The sequence below is a fragment of the Lepisma saccharinum genome, chromosome 1, assembly GCF_977018435.1.
Source record: "Lepisma saccharinum chromosome 1, izLepSacc3.1, whole genome shotgun sequence".
Classification (NCBI taxonomy): domain Eukaryota; kingdom Metazoa; phylum Arthropoda; class Insecta; order Zygentoma; family Lepismatidae; genus Lepisma; species Lepisma saccharinum.
This window is the reverse complement of record NC_139229.1, coordinates 28,591,766-28,615,314: the sequence shown is the minus strand read 5'-3', so window position 1 is coordinate 28,615,314 and position 23,549 is coordinate 28,591,766. Positions and strand designations below refer to the sequence as shown.

General features: G+C 36.8%; 2 protein-coding genes across 4 annotated transcripts in view; both read left to right on the top strand.

Moving 5' to 3' along the window:
* Positions 1 to 16,057, top strand: part of LOC145994065 (cilia- and flagella-associated protein 65-like) — a 45,709-nt gene extending 29,652 nt beyond the window's left edge. The window contains exon 5 of the mRNA XM_083130153.1: positions 15,899 to 16,057. Within this exon, the coding sequence (XP_082986279.1) occupies positions 15,899 to 15,922 (24 nt within the window). The 3' untranslated portion in view covers positions 15,923 to 16,057. The remainder of the gene's footprint in view (positions 1 to 15,898) is intronic.
* Positions 16,058 to 16,077: 20 nt separating this feature from the next.
* The window catches only part of LOC145994042 (cilia- and flagella-associated protein 65-like), an 85,957-nt gene continuing 78,485 nt past the window's right edge, over positions 16,078 to 23,549 (top strand). For all 3 annotated transcript variants that reach the window (XM_083130145.1, XM_083130128.1, XM_083130133.1), the window contains exons 1-2: positions 16,078 to 16,215; positions 18,165 to 18,333. In XM_083130145.1, the coding sequence (XP_082986271.1) occupies positions 18,245 to 18,333 (89 nt within the window). In that variant the 5' untranslated portion in view covers positions 16,078 to 16,215; positions 18,165 to 18,244. The remainder of the gene's footprint in view (positions 16,216 to 18,164; positions 18,334 to 23,549) is intronic.

Sequence of the window (23,549 nt, the reverse complement as noted above, 5' to 3'; positions counted from 1 at the left end):
AACCAATGTTGCTTGTCACATGCCACTTGTTACTTCCATCTTACAGCTTCCATAGTGTGTTAATGATGATAATGATCTACATGACAGGAACTTCTCTTGGAATATACACTAATGGATAACGTAATGTAATGCCTGCCATTCCTTATTAATGATATAAAAACTCAATTTGTGTACGAAAATGTTTTTATGTTTTTAAATGCTTTACTAATCAGTTCTATCCCTAATACATAAATATAGAAGTTTTCAATTTATTCTAGGTTTATCAAACTAAATTTATAATGGATTTAAGTTTTATACATCCATCCACTGAGCTGGCGAGTTATTTACGGGTTCGTTCCATCTCTTGAGAAATGTCCTCTTGTGCTGAAGCACTCAACCAATTTCAACAGATTCCAAGCCTCTCGGGTAATTTAATAAATACTTCAGTGAACAATGCTAGTCTGTCTTAAGACAAAAGATCCAATTTTGCAGCATATAGGGCTTTTGTTTATTCTTTTAATAGCAAACATTGCAGATATGATACACATGTTGTATGGTCGGTGTTTACAAACTTTACATATGTCCAATGTAAAATTATAATGATATTTTATTTAGTTGATTGAATGTGAGTTAAAGCAACAGAAAATTGCAGATTGTGGTTAATGTGTCTTTTCCCAAATTGTTGCCACTGTAGTGCAGGGATGGACAGATAGGAATTTTAATTTATTAATCATGCTCCATGATCACTTTTTTTTCATGTTAGTAAAATGTTTCTAGTTTTATTATGAACTACAATATGCTGCTACAGTGTACTGTTGTGTACCGCCTGGCATCCTCGATGATGCAGTGGTAGCGTCATTGCCTTGTAATCAAGGGGTCCTGGGTTCGATACCTGGTGGAGGCATATAGTGGTTCGGATCCTACTTTAAAATGTAGGTCCAGTCCCGATTAGCCTTACTGTGCACAAAGTGGACTTAAAACACCAACTAAATCAATCATGTTGTGTACTGCCAGGAAAAAGCACATTATTATTGTATCCAAAGTGTTCCTGAATTTGGAAATTTCATCACAGTTCTTGAATTGGCAACATTCGCCACAGTTCCAGAATTGGCAACTTTCGCCACAGTTCCTGAATTGGCAACTTTCGCCAAAAGTTCCTGAATTGGCAACCTTCGCCAAAGTTCCTGAATTGGCAACCTTCGCTAAAGTTCCTGAATTGGCAACCTTCACTAAAGTTCCTGAATTGGAAACCTTCCCCAAAGTTCCTGAATTGGTAACCTTCCCCAAAGTTCCTGAATTGGCAACCTTCGCCAAAGTTCCTCAATTGGCAATCTTCGCCAAAGTTTCTGAATTTGAAACATTTGCCAAAGTTTCTGAATTTGCAACCCTACTTCACAGGTACCTAGGTGTAATGGGGATTCATGGTAAATATTCAACTTTAGAACAGCACACACAAATTTCCTTTTTTTTGTGCAAAATTTACATAAATATTTTTTTTCTTAGAATTTATGGTTATTTTAAAAACAGATTTTAAGATCAGATAACAAATCCGAAACATGTAGAACTGTGGACTTTGTTCTGGCCTCATTTTGAATTTAACAGAATGGAAAATCAGGAGTTTGAAATACTATAAAAATTGCAAACAAATATATATCTATTCATTTCATTGCAGGGAGAGATTAAAGAGGATGAGTAGGATCCCCCCCTCTATCTTGATCTATCCCAACCAGGAATAATCATCTCCCACCCACTGGACATAGAAACCATACTACTGCACATATCATACTTATGTAGTTCCACTTCAATTCAGTTTATTTTAATTGTAAGGTCCCATAGCTGCATATAAAAGTATTTTTAAACTATTTATAGCAGATGTGCATCACATCCAATGCCTTTTACAAGCTGGTATTTTCTCGGACATCTAGAGGGCGTTGTATTAAAAAAAAAAAATACTGAGTTGAATCGTTCCCAATCATCTTTTACGAGGTCTAACTTTGGAATGTCATTTGACAAAGCATTTATTTGTAATATAATTAGCTGTACCTAGGGTGACCAGACACATGTATTCAAAAAAGAGGACAGCGTATGAAGAAAAAGAGGAGAAATCATAAAAAAAGAGGACACCACAAAAAATGTCAACACGTTTGCCAGTACTCATAATTTAATCAGTATAAAAATATCATACCAACACTTGCTCGCAGATACTTTTCAGATGATCATTTTCAATAATTTCCTGTTACTTTTAAGCAATGAAAGTAATCTCCCAATCTATTTTTTAACATGTGACAATCATAACTAAGAATACCTATAATTTGAACCCCTGAATTTTACTCCTTTTCCAATTCTTGGATATTAGAGTGAAATATCCCCATATGTGAATGTAAATGTAACAAGTAAGCTTCATTTAACTTATTTCCACAAAACTGAATTAACATTTTAGGTAGAGATTGGGTCAAGAAATATGATTTTAATGTCGCAAATATTTCTAGCACTCTTTCGACAGCAGGCGAACGTTACTGCCACCTTACACTTTACCTCAGATTTGTTTCTTCTTTCCTTTAAAAGCTGGATATTTTCTTGCGAAATCATTGTTGAATTTACACTTTCGCTTCTTTATTTCATAATAGTAAACATTACTTAATCAAAATTCTCACTATGAGTTTCTGTATCGCACATGTATGACTCAAAAGGAACTGGCCGACATCTGTGGTTTAGTAGTTAACCCACCATGCCACAAAGCCCAGGGGTCGTGGGTTCGAATCCCAGCCTGGTTGTTCTTTGTGAGTATCCCTTCATCAAAATCATCATATCATCACTCATCCTCATCTTCGCGCTTAGCCAAAAGTGGGAGAAAAGTGAAGTAAAATAAACAAAATCAACAAAACAAAATTAGCAGTCCCAGAGGGTGAAGCAACGAGTTAGAATGATACTAGTTGCTCAGTCGGCCAAGACACCTAAGGAGGAGGACTTGATAAAAGAGGATGTCTGGTCACCCTAGCTGTACCTAATGACGCTCTTCAAGCACTGATAGTAATAATATTTGGTACATATTCAAAACTGAAACCATTCACTCGAAAGTTTTTTTTTTCTTTTCAATCTTCGGTGATCAATATGAAGAGCCGGCCAAGGTTTCTTTTTGTATGTAGTGGTATTAAATGCAGATACATGCGTGTGTTTTAGGGTGACATGTCAATTCCTCGTTTATGTGAAATTGTGTTCTTTAATGTAAGCAAAAGCATGTGCATGTCACAGTTAAAGATTTTCGCATGTACAAAGAAAATCCAAAACTTGCCAGCCCCCATGGCAGAGTGGTTAGCATAGCACGCTACGACACCAGAGGTTCCGGGTTTGATCCAGGCCTGGGCATGGGTGTTTTCTGTGAGTGTCCCTTCATCATATCATTACTCATTGTCATCTTCGCGATTAGTCAAACGTGACAGAAATGTGAAGTAAAATAAACCAAATTAATCAATCAAACATTCCCATCTCACTCAATGACCTTGTGAATCTAATTCAAAATCTACCGATATCTATATCTGAATGTGCAATGCCATAAACCTAACCTTAACTGATTAGAGAAATCATTTAGAAGGTTTAAACCTATTTTTCCTTTCCTTAGACCCCTGTTGCATTCCTTTCATCCAGAAAAAATGCAAGAAATTGGAACAAGTCCAAGTATCACAGTGCCGTTGACAAGCCAACTGGCAAGTCATAGAACCTGCAGTGAATACCTGCTTCCCTCCTCATATCCAAGGTCAATTGCTGTTGAGTTTCCCTTCTCGTTATTACCTTTACATGTGAAGTAGATATTCCAATATTAGGTTTAGTGAGATTCTAAGCATGTATTTGGCTGAAATATAGTGATCTTCCAGACATGTACACTAGTTGGCCTAATGGTTTGGTCTGGAAAATTTTTGTTCTTGGTATGGAAAATCTGGAAAAGTCAGGGAATTTCATTTTCACAAAATTGTAAACATCATGGGTGTGTTGTGTACTAATTGCAAGTTCTTGGTGTTACTATTATTATTTATTATTTATTATTTGAAGTAGAGTTACACTCAAGGTGTACTGATTTAAGTTGGGATTCTTTTAAAGAAAAATCACTGTTTTAAATCAATTTAAATAAATAATTTATAGAATAATGTAGATAAGGATTTTGTAGATATTAGTCAATTTTTGTGAAAGTATGATGGTCATCTAGAAGGTAAAAAAAGCAGCGTTTTGATGTGAGACACAAGTGGCAGGTGTGTGCATAGGATGCATGGTGCAGAAGCTACATACCTTGCTCGTCATATCAATTGAAGCTCCTTTTTTTTAAAAAAAAAAAAAAATAATGTGATGACCCCATCGCCAGTGGCTTATTCACTTCAATTAGTCAACCAACAAAGTGAAATGGTGAAAAGTTTGCTTTGTTGGGATTTATAGAGCTGTCCTGTCATGGCTCTATGAGCATCCCACAATTGACAGAGGTTGGTTTATGGTTGGTGGACTACTTTGTGGTCCTCCATTCATATTGGGGGTTTGGCGTAGAGCTGACATCTCTGCACTGTAAAAAATATATGTCAAGAAACAGCAACCTGAGGCCATGGATGTTCCCAAGGTAAAATATTCTGGAGGTAAAATAGTCCCCCATTCGGATCTCTGGTTGGGGACTACCTTGGGAGGTCCCTGGACTAAGGATGAGATGTAAAGTAGGAATAGGGATATTAAATTAGGCACCTGTAATGTTCTGTCTTTATGGGCCTGGGGCATTTCAGTGTACAGTTAATGAGATAGTTAAGTATAAATTAGATGTAGTAGCTGTCCAGGAAGTTAGGTGGCCAGGAGAAGGTAATTGTAAAACTAAAAATTATACTTTTTTCTATGGTGGTACTGAAAATCATAATTTTGGAACAGGCTTCTTCATAAATAATAGAATTATCTCTGCTCTTACAACAGTAGAATTTAATAATGATAGGATAAAAAAAAAAGGTAAAGTGCTCCCCTGTGCATAGCACCATGCCATGAAGGCGTATAGGGGGTGTGGGGGTAACGCCCCACACTTTCTAGGATATCATATGCAATTTTACAAGGTAGGTGGTGAGGATATCATATGCACTTTTACAAGGTAGGTGGTGTAAAATTGTTTTAATAAACATTCATGCACCAATGGAAGATAAATGAAAATACTAAAGATTATTTTTATGTAGAGTTAGAACAGGTCTTTGATAAATTTTCCCAATATGATATGAGAATTCTGTTAGGTGATTGTAATGCACAGATTGGTAAAGAAGAGACATTTAAACCCACTATTGGTAAAGAAAGTCTTCATTAATTAAGTAATGATAATGGAATAAGATTAATTACTTTCCAACCTCAAAGAATTTAATTGTGAAAAGTACCAATTTTAAACATATAGATATACAGTTGGGAGCTGAGAAGACTGCGAGGCTGAGGAATGCGAAACTGACCTGCCTGTTGTCGCCGTGTGCAGCCAGCTCGTCTTCCTTTCAGGGTGGCAGCGGCATAAATAAAAAAGGCATGGTACGAAAACGCATTGCAAATGAATGGAACATATTACATAGTAACAAGTGAAAGCAATACTAATACTGAAATAAAACTTCACAAATCAAAGCAATCTGCTTCCAACGTGACTAAGAAAGTGAGGGTGTGTGCATGCTTTTTGTGTATTTCCTAGCATCTTGTTAATTCTTCTTTCCTGGACATGGATCAATTAATTTTAACTTACAGAGTAGTACATTTTCTCTCTCGTTTGTATTTACATTTTGGTATGTAGCATCGCTTTTCTGCAACTTTCGGACTATGGAACATGAAGTTGTAATGTCTCGGCCTCAGTGATTTATCCACCAACTACGCCCTAACACCCCACACAATTTTTATAAAAGGACAAAAATATGGTCATTTTGGCTCTAAGTATACCTTTTCACACCCATAAACACAAACTTACACCCCTCAAATAAAAAATCCTGAATAAACCTTTGCTCAACCCCCGATCCGGCTTTCCCGCTTTTCGTTGCATGTTAATTTTATTGATAGTTAACCTTCAGCGGCCCAGTTTAGTAGACATAGTCTGCTCTATAAATATACATTTACTTATACACACATGCCAGAACATTCATTCGATTTTTAAAACAAATTTATTTCCGTAAACATGGAAGAAGTGTGAATTCCTATGCTGTTGCTGGTCTTTGAGATGTCCCGCGGCTGGAGGTTCACAAATGGTTTCGAACGCCAGACTGCACCTCACACTGGAAGTCCCGATTCCATTATCAGATTCTCACCCTTTCCTACAGGGACTTCTGCATGTCTGGCAACACTGAAAAATTAAACACCAAGTCGAAGCTACCCTCCCCACACTTCCTCCCCGTTCACCCTTAACCTCACCCCGCACTCGCAGTCTTCTCAGCTCCCAACTGTACCTTGTCTTCTCCAAATGGTAGAACTTGTAATTAGATCATATTCTCATTGATAAAAGAAGGCATACTAATATAATTGACGTTCATTCACATAGAGGTGCTGACTGTGCCAGTCACCATTATTTAGTAATGCTAAATTGAGTGAAAGACTCTCAGTGATAAATCATAAGCAGGCCCGGATTTCCCAATAGGCCTCATAGGCCCGGGCCTAGAACGGCACTTTGGTAGTTTTAAATTTATAAGGAAAACCTAATTCTCGGATTGCCTCTTTTTTTCTCCGGACACACAAATAGAATGACTTAAAGTAGGTGTATTGTAAATATAAGTTAACGAACGCTGTTCCTTGTTACCACAGATTACTACTTTGCTTCTTACTGCAGGCATTGGCCGCATATCAGAAGCATGTGATTCACATTGAATTGTTGAGAATTAAACTGTCGGCACAAGCATTATTAAAGGGGTTTCGCATTGTACTATTTTACTCAGGCGCAGCTCGTGCATTATTTTCCTGGGGGTTCACCGAAGTCATATGACACATATTCATTTTCCTCAAATATACTTTCTTCGGGAAACAAAGGGATGGGGGGGGGGGGCTTAAAAGATTGGAACATAATTTTTTCATAGAATGAGGTTTCATAGTAGAGGTGTGCGAATAAATTTAGGACTAAAACTAAGTACAATAAATTGTGCATCTATGAAAGACATTTCGGGATTTATGGGCATCATGGACGTCCTCAGGATTTGTTCCAGGGATGGGAAGCAAGATCATTTTTTTTCTAGGGGGCACAAACGAGGCACATTTTTCCTTGTAATAGTACTGTTCTCTCAAAAAACACTCCTTCAGTCCCTGCAACGTCTTTATAATAATCATCATAAATTACTGTGACTGAAATGAAATATGTGTGTGTAATAAATAGTTTTAGGTTGACATTAATTTTCCAGGCGGGTGTGGCCCCTTTTCCCTTCCGGACCTCCATGCCTGCAATTATAAAACGACTAATCACAATGGTCCTACAATTATTAAATGGAAATGGCAACCAATGGCATATGCCTGAGAACCTTTCATTGGAATGTTACAGCTTTTTTTTTTCTATCTTCAAATTTGAAGTTGGTCAACCAGCACACGCTTTGTCTCTAATTTTCTTTCAACAGATGAGAGGGTATGTTTCCGTTAATTTGAATGCATTTTAGCGGTCATTTCTTACCTGCGCAGACAGCAACACCTACACTGCATCAAATGACGTAACATCCTTTGGAGCATCAATACTTTGCAACAACTATCCAAGCACTTCGAAAACTTACAACCTTGAAACATTGACACCGACAGGGTTTGTCACGTCTTCCTTTCTTGTCTAAGATCGCGCCATTCTTTTACTTTCACATATCCGAAGTGTTTCCATCTAAGGAAAATGTCTGAATGCATGCACGAGTTATTTTAGTAATGTATTTCTTTTATTTTAATTCATCGTGTCTAATTCCAGCTTTCATTCATTTCTACTCATCCTTCTCTGCCACAATTTTGCAATAATGCCAAGAAGTTCGGTACAAAAATGATTCAACAGAGAAGATTGAATATGTAACGAATGCACTTCAAACTTGAACCTCACAGGGCAACACTGGAAGAGAGGAACTCGCAGCGAGGACGGTGCCTTCTGGCTTCTGCTGCGGCTTCTGAGTGAGCACGAACTGCGCATGACCGTTGGTTGGAGATCGAGGTTCCTCAGTATCCCTTGCCATATATTTTGTCCATATAGCTACCCCGAGCTTCTGCCTTCCGCCCGAACCTTCCCTATGGCAAGAGCTCTCCTGTGGGGGTTCAGCTGAGGGTCTGCACGAGGGCGGTCGAATCGCGGTTTCTCTTTCTCAGCAAAAGAATTTGCCGTGTTACGGACACAAATACATGACTTCTTGTGGAGAAATTTTAGCGAAAAATTGTCAAAAGGTAAAGACATTGTTTATTGTCCATTCTCAAGGTAAATGCCGTATATTACTGGGGGTTCACTGATCCTGTGTGCTATAAGGCCAACCGCGCCTGATTTTACTGTTAGTTGCTCGAGAATATTATTCAAGAAGTAGGTGGTGTGTCGCATCTCGTGTGTGTCAGTGTCCGACGTGTGTTTGTTGGGGCAAGTTTAAAACGTCTTTACGCTCATTATGAGTGATCAAAGACTAAGACTTTGTTACATTTCTTGTATGATGGTATGTACCTATCACTTAAATAAAGTAGAAATAAAAATCTTCTCTGAAGAACGAGTTAAATGTTAAAATGTAATTTATATAATTTATGTCATATCGCTATGTTACATTTTTTGTATGTAACTATCATTTAATTAATACTGTATGCCGTTAATAGTAAAAATAGTAATACAGAAAATAATGATTTTTTTTTTCATTCTTGATAAACGATATGGGGGACGGCAGAGCATGTTTGCCCTATTGGCGGCAAAGAGGTAAATCCGACCCTGATCATAAGCAACAAAATCTAAAATTTAACCCATCCGCTTACCATTTAAATGCCAATTTTTTTGCCACAAAATACCATTTAAATTTGGCTATCTCCGGTGAAGGTTGCACAGCAAGACAAGATGTCAAATATTGTTTAAACTATCCAAGCAATTTACGTGAAAATTTTATATATTGAAGTGGAAGTATAGTAATAAGTATGCACATATGCAGTTTACTTGAAAGATAATTAGAAACTCACCTAATAAATTTGATCACACACATCGTTGCATTCCATTTCCATTCCTCAACCTTTTATATTTTTCCTGCCACAGCCACCTCTTCCTCACTTTCACTACATTCTTCAATTTCACTAACATAAAATGAACCCCCGTGTTCATCTCCCCTTCCAAAATCCACATTTTCCTTTTCATCGCTATCGAAAAGCAACTTTTCAATCGCAGAATCATCTACAACATTCTTATGCAACATGTTTGCAAGACGTAACAAATGAAGGTTTGTTTACATGAGAAATTACTGAACAAAACACGCTTGAAATGGTATGAAAAACTTAGCAGCACAAACGTACACGTCATAGATTTGAAAGATCATACAACCTCTGCCATCTATTGAATGAAAAAGGAACTACATGATGAAAATCGGGAACCCGTCGATTCGACGACTAGGTATGGGAAGCGAACGTTCAGTCAGGCCGTCGATTCGACGACTAGGTAAGCGGATGGGTTAATACAGAAAAATTTGCTGATGAAAGAATTAAGAAAGATTACCAAATTAAACTGTGAAATAGATTTGAAATTTTGCAGGATTTAAATTATGAAAATATAAATGAAACAGACATAAATGAGAATTGGCAGCATATGATTGATTGATTTAGTTTATTTTACTTCACGTTTCGTGCCTCTTGGCTAATTTGCAAAGATGGGGATGAGTGATGAAATGATGAAATTGATGAATGGACATTCACAAACAACCAAGCCCGAGCGGGATTCGAACGCGGGATCCTTGGCATCGCAGCGCAATGTGCTAAGCACTCAGCCACAGGGTCTGGCATAATGCAATTGAAACTGCAGCTAAAGAAACTATAGGATACCATAAACCAAGAAAAAGTAAGCCATGGTTTGATAATGAATGTCATAATCTAATAGAAATAAGAAATCAGGCTAGACTTAGGTGGTTAAATAACTCTGATGATGCAAATCTAAGCAATTATAAAAGAATAAAGTGAGAAGTTAACCACACATTTAGATGTAAAAAAAGAGATTATTGAAAAACAAAATTAACGAAATTGAAACAAACAGCAAAAATAAAAATATCAGAGATTTATATAAAGGTGTAAATGAATTTACATAGAAAGGGATGGCAACCTAAAGTAAACTTGAAAAAAGATAAAAACTGTGAATTTTTGGCTGATCCAAGCAATGTTTTAAATAAATGGAAGAACTAATTTAATGACCTTTTAAATGTTCATGTAGGAGATAAATCAGAAGTAAATGAAGTGCACACAGCAGAACCTTTAGTTCCAGAACCTAACTTGACTGAAGTTAAAGATGCAATTAAAAGGCTTAAGAATAACAAAACACCTGGCATTGATTTAATACCATCTGAGTTAATTAAATATGGTGGGATTTCGTTAATATGTCAAATTCATAAATTAATTTGTTTAATACGGAATAATGAAGAAATTCCTAAACAGTGGAAAGAATTCATCATTGTTCCTGTGCTTAAAAAAGGTGATGAAATGAACTGCAATAATTACCGTGGAATTTCTCTACTCTCAACATCATATCAAATATTATCTAACATTCTTTAAACAAGACTAACCCCATATGCTAATGAAATGTAGATGATTTTCAATGTGGATTTAAATGCAACAGATCAACTATAGATCAAATTTTTCACATCAGACAGACACTTGAGAGAAAGTGGGAATATAATCAAAATGTCCATCAGCTATTCATTGATTTTAAAAATCACATTATTCGGTTAAAAGGGATTAGTAGAGTTTGCAATACCAAAGAAGCTTGTTAATATGATAAAAGTATGCAATAATGAAACAAAGTAAAATTCGTTTTGGTATTAATACGAGGGACATTCCGAAAGTAAGTTTCATCATTTTGTTTCACAGGGAAGCTGTATTACAAAGTGAGAAAACACATTGCCATAACAAAAGAACAATCTTTCCTGAATTCACGATGGGAGGAGCGAGAGCAGAGGAGCAATGGCGCTTGCGCAGAGTGCTGAAGAATAGAGATAAACAGCAGACCAACGTGCCAGAGCTCATTCGAGTGCAAACCATTATGGCAGAAACGTGGTCACAAATGGAAGTGCGTGCTGTCGTACGCTATGAATGGGCTTTTGTCATTCTTGCAGTCTTGTGCTCAGGGGTGAACACTTGACGCGGTAAGAGCACGAGTGCAATGGCTTCCTGTTCAGGTTTTGTTCTTGGAGACCCCACACAGCAAGAGTCACTGCAGAACACATTCGTGTCTGGGATGGGAGAGATTGAATCACCCAGCCTACAGCCCCAACCTTGCCCCATCAGACGTCCACCTTTTCCCTGCGTCACTTCGGAAGCAACAAAGAGGTGCAACAGGCTATGAAGAACTTCCTTATATTCGCTGGGCACCGATTTTTACCAGGAGGGTTTCTTAAAATTGATTTCACGTAACAACAAATGTATCAACGTCGGTGGCGACTATGTGGAAAAATAGCCAAAATATTGTATTTTGTTATGACATTGTATTCTTCTGTTTGTAATAAAGCTTCCCTGTGAAAAACAATGACGAGACTTACTTTCGGAACGTCCCTCGTATGTCTGACAAATTTACAATTCATGATGGGTTAAGACAGGGAGATGAATTATCTCCATTGCTCTTTAATTTTGCCTTAGAATATGCTGTTTAGAAGGTAAAAGAAACCAATGAAGAAATATAATTAAAGGGTGTGACTAAGTTGTTAGCATATGCAGATGATGACTTGTAGACTTATTAGGGGATGATACGAGGGCATCTATTTATATTTTGAGCCTTGGCAACACTGATTGAAGTTAGGTGCGATTTGAAGTTTGCACGGAATCGTCTGGCATTATTGACCATAACGTACTTCAAATGTTTTGTCAATAGCTTGATTTGTGTTGTTTATGTTGCCTTGGAGATTGCGCGACAACAATAAAGTGGAATTAACGCGTGAACATTTTCGTGTGATGATTTTTTACGATTTTCGACGTGGATTATCAAGACAAGAGTGCATCGATCAACTTACTTCTACATTTGGCGATGAAGCCCCATCCTTTGCCACCATGAAATGCTGGTATAACGAATTTGATCGTGGCCGCCATTCGCTCACCGACGAGATTCGCGAAGGTCGTCCAAAATCAGTTGTTGTTCAAGAAAACATTGATGCTGTGCAAAACCTAATACTGCAAGATCGTCATGTGACATACTGTGAGATTGAGGCAACCATAGGCATTAGTTCCACCAGCATATATAAAATATTACATGATCATTTAGCTGTGAGAAAGGTATGTTCTCGTTGGATCCCACACAATTTGACAAAAACTCAAAAAGACGCTCGCGTCAATTGGTGCAAACAAATGCTCAATAAATACAATCGTGGTGCTTCAAAAGACGTATATAAGATTGTAACAGGTGACAAATCATGGATATATGCATATGAGCCGGAACGTAAACAGCAGTCGAGTGTATGGGTGTTTCAAGATGAACCCAATGCAACAAAAGTTGTTCGCGCTCTAAGCACATCGAAACAAATGGTCGCCTGTTTTTTCGGGAAAACTGGTCATGTGGCAACTGTGCCTTTAGAGGAACGTAGAACGGTCAACTCTGAATGGTACACAACAATTTGTTTGCCAGAGGTCTTCGGTCAAATACGGAAAACAAACAAACGCCGTCAGATCATTCTTCATCAAGACAATGCCAGCTGTCACACATCTCGTCTAACAACCGACTTTATGAACAGTCAAAAAATCGAATTGATGACTCATCTGCCGTACAGTCCTGATTTGGCACCCAATGAATTCTTCTTGTTCCCGAATGTCAAGAATAAATTGCGTGGACAACGATTTTCGTCGGTGGAAGACACCGTTGATGCGTTCAAAAACCATATTATGGAGGTGTCTCAAGAAGATTGGAAAAATTGCTTTGACAAATGGTTCGAACTAATGCAAAAGTGTATTGACCATAAAGGAGAATACTTCGAAAAACAATAAAGCAGTTTTCAATGCCAAATTCCTGTTTTTTCATTGTTATGCTCAAAATATAAATAGTGACCCTCGTATAAATACTATTAAGAAATAATGCTAAAATATTTTTCAAAGGAGCTAAAGAGATAGGTTTGGAAGTTAGCAAGGAATAGGTTTGGAAGTTAGCAAAGAGAAAACTAAATATATGCTTACAGGCAAAAACCAAGTATTAGGTAATAATCAAAATCTAATTATTGACAACAACTCGTTTGAATCAGTTTTCAAATTCAAGTACTTAGGTGTAATACTAACAAATGAAAATAATATTAAAGAGGAAATAAGAAGCATACTTAATTCAGGGAATGCATGTTACTTTTCTCTTCATAAACTTTTATCTTCTCGTATAATATCTAAGAAACTAAAAGTTAAAATATACAAAACAATAATATTACTTGTAGTACTATATGGCTGGGAAACTTGGCTTCTTACATTAGAAGAGGAAAATAAATTAAGAATATTTGAAAATAAAATCCTTAGGAAAATATTTAAACCTAAAATGGATGAGGAGACAGGTGGGTGGAGAAGGTAAGTAATTTAGAACCGCACAATTTGTATTGCTGTCCAGACATCATTAGAATTATAAAATCAAGAAGACAGATGGGCATTCCATGTGGCACGAATGGGATATGAGAACCTGATTTTACAAGACCTGTAGGAAGGCCAACATGAAGATGGAGGGATAATGTTGAGATGGACCTACAGTAAATTGGTAAGGATGGAAAAGATTGGATTGATCTTGCCCAGGATAGGGAAAGAATGGAAGGCTTGCATTTTTGCAGCCATAAACCTTCGGGTTTAACACATTCGGGTCTGGCCTCATAATACAGCATTTTTACCTCTGGTCTGTGGTTTTTAGTTGTTTATCAAAAAATTATAGAAGAAAATATTTTTAATTTGTTGTTATTTATCACACATTTCTTTTATCTACAAAACTTCCTCTTTTCAATGAACAAAAATTTGTTAAATTTTCTTTTCATTTTCAGACATTTTTGAATATTTTTTTCAGCAATGTTTTGTGAAAAGAAAAGTACAACATTGTGACAAATGTTAATATAGAGATATTTTAAGTTCGTAATCTGTAAATTTCAATAATTAACAATGCAAAAACTACATAAACTATCAATACATCTTTTGAATCTTACATAAGAATACTTCTTATGTGCACATAAGAAAAAATAATTACAAATTACAGGTAATTAGCTTTTCTATGAAAAAGTTCGAAACATTCAGGAATGCAGAGAGCAACGCCACAGCTGGGGCAGTAAAATGTCTTTTCGTGCCCACTTGCCAGTTTCTTTTTTGTGCCTGTCTCCACAAACTTTACATGACCTACAGGGCCTTGACTTTTTCTCTGTAGGGGGGATTTTCCTTGAAAAATGACTGCCTGTTAGCCTATCTGCTGTAGTTGACATTGATGTTTGACCTTGAATAACTTCGTCCACTTTGATGAGTAGCGCTTCCCCTACTTGAATGATGAACTCTTCCAGAGACATATTATGATTTTCCCTGTTTACTTTCTTATAAATTACATACACATTCACCACTGACCTAATGAACAAATGGAATGCAGAATTTCTAATGACGCCATTCTAAACAATGCAACGTACATCAACCCGACAACAAACAGTCGCATTTGCGAGATAAAAATAGGACATGAGTCACCTAGCGGTCGGAATTTCAACCAAGGGACTTGAAGGAACACGCACATGAGACGAACTACGAACATAGAATTCAATCGGCAAAGTGATTGCATACCGCAGGATGGGCTATGCCTGTCTTTCGTCCACATTGACTTTAAGGGCACTGTGGGCTATGCCCGTCGTGAGACCCCAATGTGTTAAGAAGGCTAGAGAGTTGATGTACATATAATTTTATATAATGTGGTTTTATGTTACTATTTTTGGATATATCCAAATTATTTGAAATAATCTGATATTTTCTGCAAGCGTGATAAATCTATTCAAAAGTTAAAAGGTCAGTTTTGTAGGCAGGTGTGTTGGAAAAACAATGTGTACTGCACATTTTTTTTTTATTTTCAGTCTGTAATTTCAGGATAACGTTTTTATTTCTTAAAGTGTCACTGATCTGCATTTTTGTGAAAATAATGAAGTGGTTAATTATCTTTCTTTTTCAAATGGTTGTTGGAAACTGCAACAGAAAAATTAGGCCTCAAGCCCCCCACCCACACCAATTCATACATGCATGAAAACACCGTCAATCAAATATACAAAGTATTTGATTAAATTTGTTCTGTTATTTCTACCGGCTTTTCAACATAGGTTTTAGTGTACATAGAAACATTTATAAAGTTTAGAAACATCCAGAGAATTGTCCGAAAGCCGTATCTCAAACACTAAGTTTCTCTTCCTCTTAGATATTATTAATTTTCATTTTTCATTTTAAAGTTAACTACTACTAGACAATAAATATATTTGTCCAAAATTGCGATTTTCAGGAACTGCCATTTTTTTTCCCTCGTGCTGTCCATTATTTGGAAGTTTTATGTTGGCTCTGGTGTATAATTTTCAGCATTTATGTTTGTTAAGAATGTCCATTGTTGAGAAGTAACTTCTCTATATGCTGTCATGTACCTCTGATGGGGAATTTCAGAAATGTCCATTAGGAGAAGTTTTACTGTAATAATATCCACTCGCAGAAGTACTATACCAAGCACTTTTCAATGAAGAGATGTTTCTAAATACTGGCAAATATACAGATATCATAATTAAAAAGTTTTAATTTGTAAACTAAACGTATGATCATTTTCCCAACCTTTTTACAGATGCTGAAAAGGTATTTGAAATAAATCCACCAGTTGTGGATATTTTCCCCAAACAGTCTGCAATCTTTGAGGTCCGTTTCAACCCAACGATTGTAGACCTTTTGTACGCAGCAGAGCTGGAGGGATGTGCATTCTGGTGGAGAGCTGAGGTTCCACGTACAAAAGCTTGCCAAAGTAGAAATGAAGTAAACATGTTTAGAAATGAAAGTACAAGGGAAGAATTCATTCAGCAGAACATTGTCTCATTGGCTGAAGCTGCTGATGAAGAAAGTATCGGAGAAGTTAAGGTCCAATTCCTTTTACACTGAAAGTAATAGGTACGTATACACATTTTATTTGAATTATTACATTAGGTGTGCAAATTAATTCTCTGCCTTTTTTAAAGAAAGAAAATGTTTTTCATGAAAAATAGACTTGCATTTTAATCAAGGAATGGACCTCTGTTGGAATTATACACTTTTGCCATCTTTTGGACAGCTGCCGATAGGACGACAATGCTATTTTCCACCTCTTGAAGGTTTCTGAAGTTCGAATCCACTAGGTGATGCTGCAGGAAGAGGAACTAATGCTTCTTTATGTTACGTTGTCTGCTAATTGGGTATTTTACCTTTTTTGGTTGGTATTTGAGTGCCCAAAATGGCAAGAAAAGTTCCCATTGACAATCATATATATATATATATATATATATATATATATATATATATATATATATATATATATATATATATATATATATATATATATATATATATATATATATATAACCGCCAGAATGATCGTATGTATGCTCGGAGTGCTCAAGAAGCTAAGCAGAAGAAGAAATGTGTGCAGCGTTCCCATCATCCTGCATCCATCATGGCGTGGTGAGGCGTTAGCTTTGAAGGCATCACACAGCTGCACTTTTGTGAGAAAGGGGTTAAAACCATTGCAAAAATGTATCAAGATACCATCTTAGAGCCTGTGGTGAAGCCCCTCAAGAAAACCTTGTTCCATGGAAAGGATTTGACGTTTCAACAAGACTCGACCCCGGCACACAAAGCGAAGACCACCCAGTGGTGGCTCAGGAACAATGTGCCTGGCCCTCGAGCAGTCCTGATTTGAACCCACTGGACTGTGTTTTATTTCTACTCCCTGGCATGTGTATCAGAACTTATGGCACAACTAGGTACCTACATCAACTGATACTGATTAATCTCTCACCCATATTAAATTCCCTACTTTCAAAATGTTTACCACAGAGGACACATTGACATAGTTTTGGCAAGAGTAATACAGTAAAGTGTTTTATTGTAAGGAAACATTTTTAAAACACGCAATTTTGAAACTGTAGTTTCTTGCAACATTCCCAAATCTCATAATGTTATTCCTTCTCTTAAATGTATACCAGAATGTTTTTGTAACATTTTTACTTTTGCCAAGTTGAAAATGGCATTGTATTTCTGTTAAATATTTGTTTATATTGGAATCAGTTAAATATAGGCATCAGAATGGGTCCATTGTGATAATGGACTTAGTTTTGGAAAACCAGAGTATGCACAATACTTCCTCTTGAAGAGTCATCAGTTTGAAATCATAATCTCTCAGCAAGTACAGCATTGCCAAAAAAAAAACTTTTCAATTTACAGTTTCATATTCTGTGAGTTGAAAAGTTATAACCCAAACCAAGTAGACAAATATATGAAACACTTGCACAAGGATACCTGTAATAATGTTCTTGTTCTGCTAAGGAAAAGCAGACAAACCATAGGCAATTCACAACACACAAATATGATTCATCCATGATGGCAGGCAAAAAAACTGGCAAGTAACTCCAAGTTACGAATAGGTTCTACTTTCATTAACGAAATATTATATTTTCATTAGGTGCTGTGGCTGAAATGTTTGGATAGAAACATTGCTACACGTAATTTATTTTGCACTCTAGAATTTACAGCATACTGTTCAATGTGGTCTTAACAGGAGAAAATAGTTTTTAAAACTGATATTGACTCACTTGTCCATAGTTTGGAAGACATTGGGAACATTTGTGGGGACAACGTAAGACTAACATTAATTTGTCAACCAGCATAAATTCTGCCTTTCTCACATAAAAACACTAGTTAGCCCAACAGTTGTGGCTACTTGGGATGGAAACCCTTATAATAATCTTGAATAACCCCATACATCGATGCATACTGATTGATTTGTTTATTTATAATTCTATTGAAGTTCATTATGTGTTCCTTATTTTATATATTTCTATATATATTGATAGTTTAATTTACAGGAAGCACCTTCCAACCTGAATGCCATCCATGGATTCCAAATTACCGACTGTCTTCTATTAATATTGTATTACCTGCGTGCATGCCCAGAAGTCCACAGTACACCTCATTTCTCATTGAGCATTTTGGTCACCTTCCTCTTACTTTCAAATTTATACCTCCTTTGGAAAGGTAAGCTTTAATTCATTTTTTTGGATAATGAAACAAATATACAAATGTATTACAAAGCTAGCTATACCTACTATTTTGCAAAACTGCTTTTTGTTTTCAATTAATTTCATTGGCCACTACTACTGTCCATGATATGAATGAGAAAGTTTTAACATGTACTGTTTTGATCATTAAGAGAGCTTCGTTCATGTAGGAAGATTTTTGCATTCTTCCTGTATTTAAATTACTTTATATATTTTGTAAAATCAGGAAAGCAATGGTTGATGGAATAATTTAGTTTATTTTGCTTTACTTTTCTGCCACTTTTGGCTAATCGCAAAAATGAGAATGAGTTATGATGATATGATGGACACCCATATCCAGGCTGGGATAATTACTCAACCATGGATGTTGGCTTGGTAGCAATGGATTTCATAATTCATTACAGATATTGTCATGTGTTAAATTTTCAGTTTTGTAATGTTCCTATTGTGTCATAAGTAGAGTTGGAAGTGATTGAAAAAAAACTGGCTTTTTTTTAGGGGGGGGGGGGCAAGTTTTTCCGAAAACGTTTCAAAGCAAGAGTTGGCAGTATTTTTCTTTTTTCATGGCTTTCACTTCTCTCCACTCTAAAAATACACTTGTTTCTAAATTTAAAATATAGCTTACGACATGGAATTCATAGGTAAACATACATTTAGATTTAAATTAGTTGTCAACAACTAGCTGTAATGGACCTCTCACAGCCCAGTGGTTGAGAAATACTGGCCTAGCACACAGTGTCCCTAAAACTGAGGCAGAAACAAATCAGATTGGAGAGAGACAGAGAGAGAAATCCGTTTTTTAAAAAATCTGGCATTTTTTCAGAATAGGAAATGTTTGTATGAACCTACAGTGTGAAATGGGATCTGAACCACTATGCCTCTACTGGGGATTAAACTTGGGACCACTTGATTATTACAAGGCAGCAACATTACTTTATGCCATTCCGAAAACACATTTGTATTTATAAAAGAAACATCCAACCAAAAAACCGGCCATTTTTCAACCTTGTAATTTGTTCTCTGGGGTCTACAGGCTAAATGTTCTGACTGGCAGCTTGATCATCTTCATCCCTGTATCCCTCATGCCCATACAGGTGTTTATTCCTTTCTCTCTTGAGCTTATCTAATTTTATACTTGCACTCTTCCATTTGGCTTCCTTTTCCTTCCTCACTAGTTCCTGCACTTCCTCGTTCACTGCATCCCATACTACTGGGTGAATTATGGTTCCTCACAGGTGCGTATATTCTAGGCTACCTACGCTATCGCCGAAGCCCACATTAAATACAGAAAATTATCGATCAAATGTGACTGATGCTTCACTCTCAAACAACCACCGTGGGAAAAAATGATAGTATAAAACCCGCGACTCCTGTGCACCGTACTCCCACGAGGAGAGTGGACCATGCTTCCTTAATGGCCCGAGTTGAACAGAAGAAAGGGGATTTTTCGTCCAAGGTTTGTTTTCCTTGTGCTCACTCTATACATGGGAATGGACTCCTTTCCTTTAAAACTACCACCAGACTTCAGCGGTTATATTCTTCCCTGACAAGCGCCTGGAGCACTGTCCCATCGAACACATGCAGAACTCACAGGCCGCTGACCTTCAACCAATCACGCTTTACGATGTTATCTTTCAACCCCTCTGCTGCTTTTTTTTATGACTGGCTGGGGGTAGACTGACTGACTGGAGATGACAAAGGGCATTTTGCCAGTGGAAATCGCGTTGAAGGAAGTTTAAGAAAATTAGGTTTCTTACTGTGTGGATTTTCTTAAGTGTATTGAGTGAGTGAATTACGTATGTATGTTTAGAATGATCTGTGCTGCGTCGTGTAGTGAACAAAAATGAATGACATAATTAACGAACTATTGCTGAATCAATTCACTCTGCTTTTGCATGAGGATAAACTTCAAATTGTGAAGATATGAAGGCCTCTGGCATCACATAGAAGAGAAGAATGGATTTGATTTGTTATTTTGCGTTGCTCTTCTGCCACTTTAGCTAATCGCGACGATGAGAATGAGTGATGATACGATGAAATTCATGAAGGGTCATTCACAAAGAATACCCATGTCCATGCCTGGATTTGAGCCCGGGACCCCTGGCATCGTAGTGTGCTGTGCTAATAACCATTTTACCACAGAGGTTGCCAAGATAAGAATGGAGTTCCTGTCCAAATTAAATATTCAAAGTAAGAAGTTAATTATATGCATATATTTTGTTCTTGCACGTAGGCCTACATAAATATTTCACAATATTGGCCTCTATATTTTATAAATAACCATGAAATATTTGAAATGTTTTCCTTATTGTTTTTATATTAAGGAAACAGTGATATTTTTATAATTATTAGTAAATTGTAATGTATGTATTTTAATCGCAATGTCACATCACCTTAAAATCCAAGAAATTGAACAAAAAAGAGCCTCCCATTTGAACATTATGATAAAAAGAGATAGCCCAGGTTTTAAACCCAGCATACGCCACTGGTTCCTCCTTTCTTGTAAGCCTCATAGCATGACCTATTCAACTCACTTTGTATGGCATATGCTTCCTTCACACCATTCTTCAACACCATCTCCATTGCTTTGTCCTTCCCTTCCTGTCCTGCTGCACTCAATGGTCTGTATCCCCACTTCAGAAACCTGGGAGTGACTCCTTCTTCAACGCACTTCCTTATAAATGCTATATTTACACAGTTTCTAGCCATTTTTAGTTTCAATTCTTGCTTGTGGTGAACAAATTTCTTTACCAGTATATCTAAGTTCTTCTTAAAGGGTTGCGTAACCACATTTTGTAGATGCAAAATAATCTAACACAGTTATTTTTAGTGACTAGACATGTGAGGTTGTGAGTTGTGTGTGTATCTTGGTGTAAGCTTGAAAACGTTCTGGGAAACCAGCACAAATCGTCGCAGATAAAATAAAAACCACTAAAAATAACTATGTTATTATTTTACATTTACAAAAAGTGGTTATGCAAACCTTTAAGAAGAACATAGATATAAAGGGTGGGCCTTCTGGTGGTTTCTTTTTAAAGTACATGTTATTTTGACACTGACAGCTCATTCACGCTCAAAACCTTGATAGAAACACACTAGCATATCTCCGCGGTATGAAATGAATAGTTTTATGCTGGAACAACGGAGGGAAATATTTACAACTTATTTCCAAAGTGAGTGCTGTGCTGCCGAAACAGTGCGAATGTTGAAAAGAAATTTCAGACGAAATAATGCACCTACTGTACCTGCTGTACGGACGTTCGTGAGAGTGGCATGCTAAGTGATAACACAAGTTATCCTCGTGTTCGTCCAGTGCACTCAGTCGAGAATATTGCTGCTGTTGCCGAGAACCCAAAAACCTTAACTCGCCACAGATCTCAGCACTAGCCTGAGCAGAATTCTGCATAAAGACCTTGGATTATTCGCTTCGAAGGTGCAACTTACTCAGGAATTGAAGCAAAATGACCACCCGCTTCGTTATCGCTTCTCTGTGTGGGCTTTAGAGCAGCTCGAACGTGACGTCGATTTTGCTTACAAAATCATTTTTTCGAATGAGGCACATTTCCATCTGGGTGGATATGTCAACAATCAAAACTGGCATATTTAGGACTCGGAAAATCCACACTGCATCCTCCGCGTGTGACTGGTGTGGTTTGTGGAGTGGTGGCATTATTGGCCCATTTTGCTTCAAGGATGACGATGGCAACAACATTACGGTCAACGGAGAGCATGATAACCGATTTTTTTTTTTCCAGCAACTGCTGACTTAGACGTGGGCGAGCTTTGGTTCCAGCAGGATGGCACTACGTGCCACACAAGCCGTCCGATAATCGCTCTTTTGCGCACTCAGTTCAATGAGCATGTAATCATCCATTTTGGTGAGGTTGCCTGACCTCCGCGAAGCTGTGATTTGACGCCATTGGACTTTTTTTGTGAGGTGTCGTTAAAGATCGATGTTATGCTGACAATACAGAAACTATTCAGGCACTTTAAGCACAATATTGATCATGCTATTCGTGCAATACAGCCCCAAACCATCGATAATGTCCTGCAAAATTGGGTTGCCAGAATGGGCTACTGCCAAGCGAGCCACGGTAGCTTTTTGAATGAAATTATTTTCCATAACTAATCGAAAGGTGTACTCTTGTCAATAAAGCAACAAACTTTGAAAAATATTGCGCGGTGTTTATTTTATCGCACTTTTAAAAAGAAACCAGCAGATGGCCCACCCTATACTATGCTATTGGTAGACATACACATGTAAAGCTCAAACAAATTAGTAACAAGAAGCAATGGCTGGCCAATATCCATCTCTTGGCTGCTACACCATATATGTAAAATTATTTAGGTAGTTGCAAAATATGATGTTCAATTCTCTAAACTCAAAATAGAAACTTCAAGTGAAATATGTTAGCTGGAATTGGCAAAAAAATCCAAAATTTCCAGTCTTTGTCCCCAAGAAAGCCAGCTTTAATCAGAAAAGAACCATCCATTCAAAAAAGCCAACTTTTTTCAACTCTTTGGTTACAGTATATATCAATTTTATACCTTTTTTGGTTAAAGAATTTTGACACATTGATAATAAAAGTAAGATCATGTCAATAATATTGGTGTCATCTAACAGCTGTTAGCAGTGTTAGTAATATTGTTTATATGTTGTTTTCAAATGTAGAATTATTTTGTAATATTTTATAGCATTATTAAAACAGCAAATCTGAGTGTGCAGGAGAGAGATTTCAGCATTCACTATTTTCACCATGCTACATGCTATTTAGATGTTATTGTGCATATATTAATATTTATAAAGTTTAAAAAAAATTAAAACATGCTATCTTAAAGCTAGGGCAGAGCTGATACTGAAACCTCTGCCCATATCCTTACCAATTCTCACCAGTACTGATGCCAATATTTGGAACTTGAAACAATTTAAAGTAGTTCAAAGTACAGGGCTATTGTAAATGATCTTCCCGATTTCAAAGTTTAATAACTGATGTTTATTCATTCACAATGACATGCAACTTATGTTAAATGAAAGGGTAACAGTTTCGTATATATCGGAGACCCATTTCTTCATTTTTACAGAAGAAACTACTTATGGAAATGAGTTTCTCTAAGGTTTCCAACATTGGTCGAGGTATTTTCTTTCATCGTGGAATCTATTTAACCTGGAAATCATGTATTTTTGAAGAAAAA